The sequence below is a fragment of the Chiloscyllium punctatum genome, chromosome 5 (assembly GCF_047496795.1).
Source record: "Chiloscyllium punctatum isolate Juve2018m chromosome 5, sChiPun1.3, whole genome shotgun sequence".
NCBI lineage: Eukaryota > Metazoa > Chordata > Chondrichthyes > Orectolobiformes > Hemiscylliidae > Chiloscyllium > Chiloscyllium punctatum.
The window spans coordinates 65262822-65278364 of record NC_092743.1 but is presented as its reverse complement, the minus strand read 5'-3'; the positions used below and the strand labels follow the sequence as shown (position 1 = coordinate 65278364).

The following is a 15543-nucleotide window of genomic DNA, read 5'->3' as shown; positions in this document are numbered from 1 at the left end:
TTGTCCATAAACGTAGTTTGCATGGACTTCTAAAAAGGCACATAAAATCAAATAAAAGAAAACTTGTTTTACTAAATATCAATCAGTTGGCAAGGCATGTTTATTTACCTTGACCATAATAATTAGATGCTTAAAAATACAGTTCAAATGTGGCATAGAATATAATTTTGGGTTCTCATTCTGTTAACAGTAATCTATTGGCAAAGCTAAGTTTAAAAATACCATTTATAGTCATTATGCCATACTTCTAAAAGAGTAAAGCAGAGGGAATTTCCATTTAAGAACATATGCAGCACAGGGGAAAGCATGTTTCTTCAAAAGCTTGTACACAGAACAATTCCATTTAAGATTCACAAAAGGAGGTGCAAAACAGCATTCATAATACTTTTAATTAACTCTTTGAACATAGAAAATTTAAATGCCAGATAAAACAAAGCAACAAAAGTATAAACAAACCCATCAAAAACAAGTAAGCTTTAAACACAAACTTACTCTGTTGTGTACACCATTCTGTCTTCACATGCAGTCTCGTTGAATATAAAGTCTTAAAAATATTTTAACAAGAAGTTTTGGTTTTAATGCTGAGAGAAGGCACTTTTGATAACAGCCTGTTAGAAAACTGAACAGACTGCTGAATTTAGAACCTGGCTCAAGAGACTATGTGCACACAGTCTCTATCTTTAACTCTAAACCATCCAACTCTGCATTCCTATGGAGTTTCGCTGGCTGATGCCTTCATGCAGTTCACCAATCAAATGCTTTTGATCTCTAGACTTGCTCATTTTCTGGCTTCATGCCAAAATCTAGCCTAAAAGTAGTATAAATCAGTTTGGTTTAAATAATTAGTAGATGATGGGCCAATATGTTTTCCTTATCCAATTCTTACGGTCTTTGAATGTTTCACTAAACAATGTTCATTTCTAAATATGGCTGAATAGTAAAGTATTGATGAATGATATCTCTGGAGGCTTAGCAGAATTGTCAAGCTCTGGACTGTAAATAAAACTTATCTGAAAGTAATCTTATCAGCTCTCCATGTGCTATAGAACAGCAGGGTCTCAAAACACAATCACTGTGCCTTTAAAGACAGATTTTTAAGTAATTCATATGAACACATGGATTCATAGTCTTCACCAAGTGTGTTTACTCCAACAACTCTTTAAACAAATGACAAATGAAGAAATTCCTTCTTAAGGGATGAATGTCATTTCCAGTTTCAAGTGAACCACATTCAGGATAGAAGGCAAAATTTTCACCAAGGAAATTAAAGGCTCTACTTCTGATTTCAATGAGAAATTTCAGAGTTTTTAACAAAAATAGTAATGTTCTTTGACAACAAAATTAAACAACAGTTCCAAACTAATAACAAATGAAGCTTAATCTGAGGAAGTCTAGACAGGTGCAGTATACTGTATCATTTCAGCTGAATACTCTGTTGGATTACATTGTTCACTTTCTATCTCACAACTACTGCCTCAAGGCCAACGCACAATATCAAGCAGCATAAACACAAACTGACAGTATCCCAAACTGTCAGTATGAGTTGCAAATCCTTTTTAGATAAGGGAGAAAGAGGAGTGAAATGTTCAGGAGAAACATTTCTAGCTCAAGGTAAAGAATGAATCATCCTCAAAACTAAAAAAGATATGACTGAAATGAATTTGTTTGTTTCATGTATCACTAATTCTGCAGCAACATTCCACAGGCATGTCTATACAAGCTTTAAAGGTTCTCAAAACGTTAACACTTTACTTTGATGAAAACAACTCTCAAACAGTGGCTGTGCTTTGCATAGGAAGCTTGAAAGGGACAATCAACCAAATTAACTTCTTTTCCTATTTGTCTCCAAACAATTTAATCTCCTCAGTCCTTCATTCATGAAGCCTGAAAGCTGCAGTGTGGCACAACTCCAAAATTAACAATGACTACTTTGTGAAAACCTTAAAAGGAGAAACAACGAATTGATAGTGGTGGTAATAACAGCTATAGGTAAGTTCTATCTTCAGAGAATATGAAAGAATACCAAGGTGCACAACATACTTGGAGAGACAAATAGCACTACAATAGAGAATAGTAAGTCAATATGTGAAGTTGGAACAAGGGAAGCTTACTGTGCATGCATGCATGTGAATTCATGGAGTCTAGTTAATAAAATTGGTGAATTACAGTCACAAATTGCCACGTGGAATACGATGTTGTGGCAATAGCAGAGATATCGTACAAGTAAGGACATGACTGGTTGTTAAATATAATTGGACACATGGATTCCATAAATATAGAAAAAGAAAGAAAGGAGGATGGTGGGAGTATTGATTATGGTGAGCACTGCAGTCCTGGAGAAATAGCATGCCGAGAGGATTCAAGAATACAAGCAATTTAGCTCAAGGTAAGGAAAAAAAAAGGATGATGTTACATTTCTCCAAATGGTCTATAGGCCATTAACTAGTGGGAAGGATGTAGAGGAAAATCTGCACGGAATTTTCAAAGACAACATGATATGGTAATTATAATTTACTTACCTAAATATCGATTGAGATACTGGTAGCGTAAAGGGCAGAGAGGGTCAAACGTTCTTAGATAGTGCTGAGGATTTCCTACCGTAATATATATCTAGTCCAACAAGAAAGGATGCACCTGGTTTTTGAAAATGAGGTGGATAAAGTTTGAGTGGGAAAACAAGGAATAGACAGTGATCATTGTATTGTATTGTTAAGGATGATGGTAGAGAATGACAATAGTCAATCCAGAGTAAGATATATCAATTGGCAGAAAGTTGACTTTAATGGGTTAAGAATGGAACTTGACATATCTACTGAAATTAAAGTTTGGTGAGGAAAACTATAACTAAGCAACAGGAATTGGTTTGGGTACAGTCAACATGTGTACCTGGATAACAAAAGAGATAGAAATTAAGATGAAAAGGGAAAACTATGCTTATAACAGATGTCAGGTAGAAAAAGTAATTGAAAACCAAGAGGAATACATAATTTTCATAAGGGACACGCAAAAGCACATCACAAAGGTAAAGAAGAATTATGAACGAAGACTGAAAGCCAACATAAAAGGGATCCTAAGGTCTTGTGTAGCCATATAAATAGAAAGAGTGATAAAAGTAGGAGAAGGATTGATTAGGGACCAAAAGGGAATTCATACATGGAAATATGAGGGTATGGTGTTAAATAGGTGTTACACATAAGGTGTTAAATGCATACTTTATATCTGTCATTACCAAGGAAATAGATGCCACATAAGACATGGTCACTGAGGAGGAAACTTTGTTGGAAGACTTCAATATTGTTTAGGAGGAAGTATTGGATTGATTGTTGGTATTTAAAGTTGATAAGGTACATGGCCTGATGAGATGCATCCAAGGATATTGAAGCCAAGGAGAGTGGAAATTGTAGGAATATTGACCATAATCTTTCAATCTTCCTTCGACTCATTCAGTTTGAGTGATGCATCACACTCTTGTTCACTAAAGGTTCTAAGGATAAACCCAACAATTACAGGTCAGTCAGTTTAACTTCAGTGATGGGGAAGCATTGAGAAAAAGTTATTCAGGATAGAATTAGTCGTCACATGGAAGCAAAATTGAATAGATTAGGAAGAGGCAACATGCATTTCTTAAGGACAAATCATGTTTATGTAATGTACTGGGGTTTTGTTGAAGAGGTAATGGAAAGCATTGATGAGGATGATGCTGTCAATGAGGTGTATATGAACTTCTAGAAGGTGTTCAATGTGGTGTTACACAACAAACTTGTCAGAAAGTTACAGCTCATGGAATAAAAGGGTTAGGAGCAACATGGATAAGAGTAATAATCAACAGATATTTTTCAGACTGGAGGAAGGTTTATAGTTGAAGGTTTATAGGGGTCAGAATTAAGAACCCTTGATTTTCATGATATAAATTAATGTTAATATTAATTAATTTATGTGTAGGGATCTGTTTCAAATTTTGCAGAGGACATGAAACCTAGATGCATTGTAAATTGTAAGGAGGCCAGTGTGGAATTTCAAAACAATTTAGACAACCTGGTGGTATAGGCAGATAGGTGGCAGATGACATTCAATGCACAGAAATGTAAAGTGATGTATTTTAGTGGGAAGAACATAGACAGACAATACAAAATAAGGGGTACAATTCTGAAGAGGATGCAGGGGCACAGGGACCTGGATATAGAACATAGAACATTACAGCGCAATACAGGCCCTTCGGCTCTCGATGTTGCACCCATCTGTGGAACCAATCTGAAGTCCATCTATCCTACATATTCTATTTTCATCCATATGTTTATCCAATGACCAATGACCTTATTTAAATGCCCTTAAAGTTGGTGAGTCTACTACTGTTGTTTATATCTGCACAGGTCATTGAAGGCATGAGAGATGAAGAGATCAGTTAATAAAGTATATAGTATCCTGGACTTTATTAATAAGGGCAGAGAATATAACTGTAAGAAGCTTATGGTGAACTTGCATAAGACACTTGTTGGGCCTCAGCTAGAGTGCTGTGTACAGCTCTGGGTGCCACAATATGGAAATATGAATGCACTGGAAATAGTGCATAAGAGATTTACAAAAATGTTTCCAGAGTTGAGAAACTTGAGTAATGCCGATATTTAGAGAAATTGGAACTGTTCTCCTCAGCCAGAAGATGGCTGAGGAAGGATGTGATGGAAGTTTTCAAGATCATGAGAGATCTGGACAGAGTTCAGACACAGAGAGAAACAGTTCCCACTCGTAAGAAAAAACAATCTTGTTCAAGGGTATCCTTAAGGGTAGAAAGTCTGCCATGCTCACCTGGTCTGGCCTACATGTGACTCGAGACCTACAGCCAGGTGGTTGACTGTCGCTGCCCTCTGAAATGGCCTAGCAAGCCACTCAGTACAAAGGCACCTAGGAGTGGGCAATAAATGCTGGCCTGCATGCCAATGTTCCATGAGTGAATTAAAACAAGAAAACCAAGAACTGACTGGGCAAAGATTTAAGGTGATTTTAGAAAGAACTTTTGCTGATTCAGCCTTCCCACACCCACCTCCCCATAATCTAAAAATCAAAATTATACTCTGCCACTCTGAAAAGTTTGGCTAATTCAATACTGACTCAATGTCAAACAATGCAAATTCTTCTTTTGTATGACTCAGTGCCTCTCTTTTTATCCAAGAACATTTCTATAGCAGCATCAATAATCAATGACTCTTTTCTACAAAAAGTAGCAATTAATTCTTGCAAGGTCACATTTGGCTTCACAACACCAACAAAATAACTTAATAGCTTGACTCATGGCACTGATCTAACATAATTTCCATGCACCCTATATGAAATGGACATTTTTATTGTGAAAAAATGAAATTCTGAAGAAAAGGCGACCTTCAGGGAAGTCTGACTAATTCATAGTTAAAAATCACACAACACCATGTTATAGTCCAACAGGTTTAATTGGAAGCACACTAGCTTTCAGAGCGACGCTCCTTCATCAGGTGATTGTGGAAGGCTCAATCGTAACACAGAATTTATAGCAAAAATTTGCAGTGTGATGAAACTGAAATTATACATTGAAAAATTGATTGTCTGTTAAACCTTTCATATGTTAGAATACAGTGATAGTTTCACTTCTTTCATGTGTAAATCACAAAACCATTTTTTTTTAAGTTGCATTGAACCCGAGAATGCAACTTAAAAAAAAAGGGTTTTGTGATTTACACATGAAAGAAGTGAAACTATCACTGTATTCTAACATATGAAAGGTTTAACAGACAATCAATTTTTCAATGTATAATTTCAGTTTCATCACACTGCAAATTTTTGCTATAAATTCTGTGTTACGATTGAGCCTTCCACAATCACCTGATGAAGGAGCGTCGCTCTGAAAGCTAGTGTGCTTCCAATTAAACCTGTTGGACTATAACATGGTGTTGTGTGATTTTTAACTTTGTATACCCCAGTCCAACACCGGCATCTCCAAATCATGACTAATTCATAACAGGGACCATCATGCAAACAAAGTTTATAATGTGTTATGTTATACTGGGGCTTCTTGTTTGCTGCACCATCTAAAATCTTAGCAGTGCAACCAAATTTCTCTCGGATTTATTCTTCATTGATTTTGAACTTCTTTTTGGGGAATTACCTGAACCAGGATCAGGACCATGACCCAGAGGATATGGTTACATTGCTGGAGAGAATATTGTCCTAACTTCTTGTTTATTTATTCATTTGTGGGAGGTTGGTGTAACTGGCATTTATTGCCCGTCCCTATTTGCCTTTGAGAAGGTTGTGGTGTGATGCTTTCTCGGACCACTGCAGTCCACTTGCTGTGAGTTGACCCACAATACCATTAGGGAGGGAATTCTGGGATTTTGACCCAGTGACAGTGAAGGAATGGCAATATATTTCCAAGTCAGGATGGTGTGTGGCTTGGAGGGAAACTTTAAAGTGGTGGTGTTCACATATGTCTGCTACCCTTGTCCTTCTAGATGGAAGTGGTCGTGGATTTGGTAGGTGCTGTCTGAGAATCTTTGGTGAATTTCTGCAGTGCATCTGATAAATAGTACATACTGCTAAAACTTCCAAAAGATAGTGTCAACCACCCAAAGCAAACAGAGTTATAACTGGAGGAAACTTATAACATATACATGAATCAGACATTTAGAAATTATGTGATGAATTAACAGACATTTGATGGATTCCTTAACTCTGGAATCCCTTACCACCATCGATGTTTGGCAGGCAAGTTTTCTTACTTCTAAAACCATGCGGACATTTATTGATTTCATTGTGAAAATCTTCATTTTGAACCCATGTTACAAACTTTTAGTTTGATTATTTCTGAACTTGCTCGTATTTTAAACTTTTGCTCAACTCAACAATTTGTTAAGATTCATTTCCTTTTAACAAATTATTGCCATTCCTTAGCTATTATATTTATACTTTTACTGATGTACTCAACCAAGTTTTCAGATTTTTCACCAAAAGGCTATTCGTTTCAAACTACCAGAAATTTCCCATGGTGTTACACAGGGGGAATCAAGAAGAGATGATACAAGATGAGTTGGGCATGTGAATCAGGTGATGCAGGATTTATTCACTTCCCATTTTAAAATTCTATAATTTTCATTATAGCAAAAACTCCAGCAAATTGAGGGCTGGTTCCAGAAGAATTTCACTGCATAAAAGCACAAGAACTAGGAAATCTAGCATCGAGATAGGAAATTAATTCCATGGGAAAATAATTAAATGTATGAATGATATAGCATTCACTCCTCTGTTACAGTAATGGGAAAATGAAAATGCAACTTTATGAGATGCTTATGAGAAGATTTGTCTCAGATCCTGTCCAAGGACACCAAGGATTCATTTGTGGCAGCAAGTGATAAAACATCACACAAAGAAATATGGTGGAACAACAAGGGGCAGAATTTTCCCAGCCTCTGAAAAACGTGGGGAATGATGGGTCAGTTGAGTAAAATAATGAATTTGGAAGAATGAGATTTTCAATATCAAGAAAATAAAGTGACAAGCCACCAATCTGCATTCTTTATTATCTACTCTACCCTCATCTATATGCTTCTTGCTACTCTCCAACATGTTGCTGATAAACTGGATGACAACAAAGTGGGCACCTGATAGCTCCAGCTTATTGTTTACTCCTCCAGCGTTCCACTTTGGCCAGCAGTGCCCAACATTTCCACATTCCATTATTCCCACCATCCATGGGAATTGGCAACAACATGCACCAGTCTCACCATACCATCATGGCATTTCTCAAACTCACTTGGAATACTGTTCTTCATTTCAATACTGAGCTTTGGAGTATACTGCCACCTTTCATTATAATGTTGTTGCCAGTCAGTTTTGCACACAGAGGTAGGCATCCATCTCATGCATCAGAGCATGATGTACTTCAGGGCTCTTTGCTTGCTTTCTTTGCTCTTCCTCACTTTGCCTACTTTGATACTCACAGCCTCTCTGCTTTGAGGCTTTGCAGTTTGCTACAGCCTCACAGTACTTCTGTCTTTCCTTGACTTTCAGCACAGACAAAAATCTACAAAGCTTCTCATGGCTATCAGCAGTGATCAGTCAAGGCAGTGAAAGTGTTGCTTAACGGTATCATGGCTACATGAATGCATTAAATAGGCACTTACATGATACAGGTTTAAGATATCTGCAGCCATAAATCCTGCATGTGGAATGCTTGCAATGACCAACAATGTGTGATACAAATCCTAGACACAATCTTGGGCTATGTCATCGGTCATTACATATTGATCATAGTTATCTGTGTGAAGCAGAATTAATCCCAGGTGAACTTAGAACACTGGCTGTTTAAGGAGTTGGCAGACTTTCTTTAAGTCAGAGTGAGTGGTGCTGAAATTTTAGAAGAAGTGATGTGATTTTGAAACATCTCTTTCTCCCAATTATACTATCTATAGTTGCAGTTTCTCCTGTGTTACAACATAGCAATAGAGTAGAAGCAGAACAGAGGAAGAATTATTCATACAGGGAGAAGCCAGACGGTTTAGAGCAGAAAACCCGACCCACCTGGAGTTTTCAAAAAAATACTTCTCTTATCTGAAACTCAGTTAATAGCAGTGTTTGCCAAGCAGTACTCCATCGAGAATGTGGTCACGGAATTGTGACAGATCTGATGAAGAATCACCGGACTTGAAAAATTAACTTTGCTTTCTTTCCACAAATGTTGCCAGACCAGGTGAGTTCATTCAGCAATTTCTATCTTTGTATGAGATCTCCAGCATTTGTACTTCTTTGTTTTATTGCAAAATTGTGACAACCTTGAAAATCAATGGAGTTGTCTAAGAGCAATTCTACACCAAGGTCACAGTGGCCCTGAATTTCTATGCCTACGGATACTTTCAAACTAAAGCTGGCAACATTCCCAACAAATCTAAATTTGATATCCATTGCTTCATTTGGGAGTGTCTATGCCCTGTATGCTAAAAGAGATATTTCAATGTCTTCTCACGATGCAAAGAGAGGAGGGGAGGTGGTGGGAGTGAGCAAAAAACTGTACAAGGAGAGATGGCTTTGTTATGTAAAGGAAATATATCTTTACTTTAAATAGTACAATTGAATATGTGTAAAGAAGGTTCCATAAGGACGTCAGAACACATGGTCACAAAGGTTTTCACTTCTGTTCCCTTTCTCCTTCTATAAATAAAATATAAAAATATAAAATATAAAATAAAATATGATGTATTTGCACTTGTCCAATTGGTTGTCTATATGTAATGTTCCTGTAGTGGACAATGATAAGATGCTGGTCTACAGTGGGCATTGGGACAGGGAAGCACTGACTTATAGAATGTTCAGATAAGATGTAGCAATGGACATGTAAAGTATGTGGCCTGGTGGTTAAACATTGACTAAGGTGAGAGAATGGGGGAGTATGTGTGAGGGAGTGTCAGCCATATTGGCCACATGCCATGAGCGGTGTCGTTTTGTTCCTACTTTGCCATTATGTTGCCAGGGGGAGGCACCATCAGAATGCTAATGCTTGTCCAGTTGTACTAGGTGGCATGGGTGTATGGGATGCTGATTTCTGGATGGACATCTTCTGAGTGGCAAATTGTTGTGGGAATGGTGCCTCGTAAGATAGGTGCAGCTCAGGTGTGAGACATTAGATTAGATTAGATTACTTACAGTGTGGAAACAGGCCCTTCGGCCCAACAAGTCCACAGTGAAGTGCAACCCACCCATACCCCTACATTTACTCCTCCACCTTACACTACGGGCAATTTAGCATGGCCAATTCACCTGACCTGCACATCTTTGGACTGTGGGAGGAAACCAGAGCACCCAGAGGAAACCCACGCAGACACGGGGAGAATGTGCAAACTCCACACAGTCAGTTGCCTGAGGCGGGAATTGAACCCAGATCTCTGGTGCTGTGAGGCAGCAGTGCTAACCACTGTGCCACCGTGCCACCCACTACAGTAAAGTTTTATTGAAAAACATTAAAAGTTTTTAACTTTTTACATTGGCATGCCTTATCATTGGTCATATGTAATTAAAGCTACAAGTTTAAAAGTCAGGATGAGAAATTTTGCTAGGACTTGTGGTAAGAAACCATCTAAGACAACTCAACTCAGCTCAGACTGAGGCGAATAAATTTAAAATTCAGAACTATCTCTTTCCTGTAAGTTAATCATTGTATGGTGCAATACATATTTTGAAGTTAAGGTTATGCAGTTACAACAAGCTATATTTAACGAGACATGAAAACATTCTGTTTCACTCCATTAAGCTTTAAGTATTTGAAATGTACACAAAATTATGAAAACATTCATTATAATTAGAATTCTTTAAAACATCTCAATTTTCCATCCAGAACCATAATCTGACCAAGAAGCAGAAGATAAGTTGCATATCTCTCTCTCTCTCTCTGTGAAGGATATCTGTTCTCTTGGATTTATTCCCACACTGCAGTCAAGTTCTATTGAAAAACATTAAAAGTTTTTAACTTTTTACATTGGCAACTCAAAATATATCCAATTATTCTTTGGTAAAGTGAATATTTAATACTTATTTACTCTTTAACTAATTTTTAGCTCCTATATGGACCTGTCCATCTATTTTACCGCAGTACCCTGCAACTCAGGCTATACCTGTTTCTTCAGTCCGTGTCATTATTTCTGCTTTTGATATACACATTCCCTGTTTCCACCACCAATTCCCACACCCAAAATATACATACATTAACTGCATTATTAAAAGTTGTTTTGGGTAATAACAAATATAACGCTTCTCCATGCAAAATAACAGAGAGACAAGTTGATCAAGTTAGTAGTAGAAATAAAATAATCCACATTGACCCAAACTATTATTGTTAAAGATACTCAATTCTCAAAAGCATTTTATTCCTGCATAGATCCTGTTGTACATCTGTTGTTTGAGCACTCAAAAACCCTAAATCACTTTATTTCACCCTATAATTTCAGAACACAATTGTCCACCAACATTTTCCACTCAGCAAACTCCTGATTTTCACCACCAGAATTCAATGAGGTTGACTAAGTCACAACTGTGTTTTGGATTTTCAGTTGCACAGCCATATTAGCTTTTCCTTGTACTTCTAATCAGGTTATTGGACTTGCTGATTTCATTTATGTTCATGATTTTAGGGACACAGCACTTATCCTAATGGCAGCCTGAATCTTTGGCAGCTAGCCACTTTGATATTAACACTAAACTGAAGAGTTTCTGCCTCCTTAGACTACATTTTCAAATGTGAACAAAGACGTGTTTTCTTGTCTGTGTTTGAGATGTAGCCATCATGAAATTTACCCTTTCCATAGCCATCTATCATCTCCATGGTCAGCTGAATGATTATTAAGCCATATAAAACTCTGAAGCTGGCATTTTAGATGGAAGTGAAATAGTTTCAATTTTTGATGCTAATGTTAATTCCCTCTTGTGAAATAGTTCTTTGGGTAATTTTTCATGCAGAAGAAATTAGCAGTAATGTATCATTAAAATAGGAAAACTAACACACTGAAAACACTGATTTTTTTCTCCTTTCAGATATGGACTTTCCCTCGATAGCAATATTTACACTTTTTAAAAACAGTTCTGAAAAAAGATCACTGGAATTGAAATGTTAACTGTTTTCTCTCTACAGATGATGCCAGACCTGCTAAGTTTCTTCAGCAATTGCTATTTTTGTTTGTATTTTTCTCATCAGCAGTAGCACCACAATTGCACAATGGGGACTTAAGTGTACCTACAGGCATACTGTAAATTTAAATTACACAATGTATGAAGGAACACCACAGAGGACGGTATCCTGTCACCAAGTCATCCTTTGATTACATGTGGAGAGGCTTTGACACTGATCAAGCTCCCTCAGAGCCAGCTCTGAGTGAACAGGATGTCTAAGACTCCGTTTTTTTACAGAACCCCTCAACACTCCTGTTGATTTTTTTTTCCTTTTTTTTATTTAACCCCTACAGTACCGCCTAACTGAAGACTCCAGTTATTAATTTATTCTTTTTTTTGTGAACAGATCATCTGACACTCCTGGTTTTTTTTTGTTTTTTTTATAACCCCCACACTACCGCCCAACTGTGGTAGTGCTTATTTTTTTCCCCAGCACCCATGGTGTGTGTGTGCAGGTGTGAGACACAGTGAGAGACACAAGGTGTACGAATCTTTATTCAATTTCCACCACCAGGAAGATAGGAAAACATCCAAGTGGCCAGTGACAAGCACTGCCCTTCACAAAAAAGGGCAATGCTGTGTGATCAAACAGTGAAGGGGAGGGCAGGGACTTAATCAAAATAGAGTTGGGGGGGAAAATAATGCACTCCACTTCCTGTGGCGCCCACTTCTCCCTGAACAATTCCAGGGTGTTGGTGGACACCGCGTGCTCCTTCTCCAAGGACACTCGGGCTCTAACGTAACCGCGGAAGAGGGGCAGGCAGTCAGCCCTAACGACCCCCAAGACTCCAGTTTATATCTGTCAGCCAGGGGTCTCAGGGTGGACCAGATTAACAACCTAAATAAGGGACTCATATTCTGTCATCACCTGGCCAACCTCGCTAGAATCACTACATCCCTCTCCATCTGAGTTATGTTTTTTTGTATCTCTTCCTGGGGTGTCTTAGATGCACCAGTTCTGCCTTTGATACTGGCAGTGTGTAACACACAGTAGCTTGCCTCTTGCTCCTGCAGCAGCTTGTATAAAATTGATTCTCCTCTTTAGATGGCAGAGGCGTCAAGATTGCAACATACACCATAACCATCTCAGATTCCGAGGTATCTTCAACACTTGATGGAGAGGGAGAACCCACGGGTTCCAGATCAGTTGTAAAGGCAGTTGAAGAGCTGGGCACATTTTGCTCCCGCACTGTTTGAGTGTACAACTTTCATTTGGCACACGTGTTTGCTCAGGACCGTCGCACCTACCTAAGCTTTATGCATACTGGACCTGACCTTGTGTTGACCATGCCTTTCACCCATGCAGGGTCATTCCCACGTCCTACATCCAACTTTGTTACCTAAAGTAAACTGTCTTTCTTGTTGAGCAGAGTCTTGTGTCCAGCCATGGCATTCCTGATACTGTTTCATCCTTCCTCCACAGATCCAAGAAGATAAGAGTTAACCTGATGTGAAGTCTTCTGCCCATGCTGGAGCTTGAGGGGTAGCTCAATAATCAAATAGAAACTGGGACAGTTTGGTATCTAGTGAAGCTGTAGGCTGTTTCTTTAACCCTGCCTTCAAAGTTTAGACTGCTCAGATGAGAGTGAAAAGATTTAAAATGGACGTAAGGAGCAACTTTTTCATGCAGAGGGTATTGTGTATATGGAATGAGCTGCCAGAAGAAATGGTGGAGACTTTATATTTAAAAAGGTATCCGGATGGGTATATGAATAGGAAGGGTTTAGAGGGATATGGGTCAAATGCTGGCATATGAGACTAGATTCACTGAGGATATCTGGTCGGCATGAATAATTTGGACTAAAGGGTCTGTTTCCATGTTAGACAACTCTATGACTCTATGATACTTTCTGCTAGACCACTGGATGATGGATGGTATGGAACTGTCTTTATGTGGTGAATACCATTTTACTTCAGGAAACACTCAAATTCCCTGATGTTAAACAATGGTTTGTTAACTATGACCAACACTTCTGAGAGTCTGTGTATTGCAAAAGATGTGCACGGTTTTTCTGTCATCGTCCCAATGTTTGATGAATTAACTTATGGCTAGACACTTTGAGTAGGTATTCACAATGACTAAGAACATTGCACCCATGAAAGGACCTGCATGTTTTACGTGTAACTGAGTCCTGAGTCCATGCGGCTATTCCCACGAATATCGGGGGGGGGGGGGGGGGGGGGGGGCTGCTGGCGGTAATTTTTGTCCTTGATGGCATTCTGGGCATTGCTCCACCAGTACAGCTGTGTCTGCATTGAATCTTGGCCACCAGACATAACTTCTTGCAACATCTCCATTCTGGAAACCACTGAATGACTCTAGTGGAGTTTAGCCGGAATATGATGCTGGCCTTTGCTCGGGCCAATCACTCTTGTCCCCCCCAATAATAATATGCCATCCTCTGCTGTGATCTGGTCTATCCAAGTTCAGAAAGATTTCAGATCTGTGACAGCCCTTTGGTTTTCCCCACCAGCAGCAGATGTTTTGCTGATATTGTCAGCTGTGACTGGAAGTGTGTCCAGATTTAAAATCATACAGAATCTTCCAGTGGTGGTACCGCTGGTGGTGTATCTCAGCATGAAGTGGCTCAATGCATCCGCATTTGTGACATGGCCTCCTAGATAGTGTTCCAATTTGTTCTTATACTTAGTATGAGAGCCAACTACTGAATTCGGCCTGAAGCGATGGGTGACATAGCCTTGTCCTCTTTAAGTAGATCTAGCAGGGGTTTGTGGTGCATATTATTACAAATTTACATCCATAATGATGTTGGTGGAACATTCTGACTCCAAACATGATCAGCAACCCTTCCTTTCCATCTGGTCATATTTACGGTCTGTATTAGCCAAAGCCCTGGATGTATATGCTATTGGGCGTTCCTGTCCATTGGGTCACCTATGAGCTAATACTGTACAGGGAGGCATCACATGTCAATACCAGACCTTGCGTGCAATCATACTGTGCCAACACCTTACAGGATGATAGCTACAGGCTTGGCTACATGCTCACTTCCAAGGCTAGTCCTTTTTGAAGAATTGGTGAAAACTGCCAGAATGGAGGCCAGGTTACGTATGGACTTTCTGCAATAGTTCACCAGCCCAAGGAAAGACCTAAGCTATGGTACAGACATGGGAGCCAGGGCACCTTTGATTGCCCTCATATTTCTTCCAAAGGGTGTAACCCATTCTTGTGGACTCCAAATACTTGGGGTGCCTGGAACACTGAATTTTCCCTTCTAAGGCATATGCCCACTTGGGAGAAACATCTAAGGACTATGTCCAAGTTCTCTAAGTGCTCCTTATTGGTCTTCCCTGTTATTAGCATGTCATCTGGATAAATGGAGACCTGGAGTCGACCATGTAAAATGTTCTCCATTGTCCACTGAAAAATTGCATAGGCCAACGATACTCCCAATGGCAGCCTCGTATATTGGTAAAACCCTTATGGGTAGAGTAACTTACTTCTTGGGATCCTCATTGAACCACAATTACAAGTATGCATGACTCATGTCCAGCCTTGTGAAGGATTGACCCTCACCCCCCCCAGCCAGCTTTGCATAAAAATCCTCTAAGTATTGGATTGCATAGTTATCCAGCTGCGAAAGCAGTTTAGCATTTATTTTAAAGATGAACTGACCCATCCAGCTTCACAACCAGTATGACTGATGTTGTCCATTCCACAAACTGGACTGGTTTGATGATTCCTTTGTTTTCCAGCCTTCTGATTTCTGCCTCTACTTTTGCATAAAAGGCAAATAGCACTGCATGGCGGGACTTGCAAATTTGTGGAATTTCTCCCTGGTCAAAATTCAAGGTGGCCTTAGCTCTTTTGACAGTCCTAGACTTTCCTGAAAATTTACTTGG

At 38.9% G+C, this 15543-nt stretch overlaps 1 protein-coding gene across 18 annotated transcripts in view; it reads right to left on the bottom strand.

Moving 5' to 3' along the window:
• Nucleotides 1-15543, bottom strand: part of dtna (dystrobrevin, alpha) — a 302593-nt gene that overhangs the window by 207094 nt on the left and 79956 nt on the right. For 11 of the 18 annotated variants that reach the window (XM_072570462.1, XM_072570469.1, XM_072570470.1 and 8 more), the window contains exon 1: nt 493-669. The exons of 2 other annotated variants lie outside the window; for them this stretch is intronic. In XM_072570462.1, the coding sequence (XP_072426563.1) occupies nt 493-509 (17 nt within the window). In that variant the 5' untranslated portion in view covers nt 510-669. Of the gene's footprint in view, nt 1-492; nt 671-15543 lie in introns of those variants that run through there. 5 more of the 18 variants (XM_072570476.1, XM_072570481.1, XM_072570477.1 and 2 more) reach the window with 2 other exon arrangements.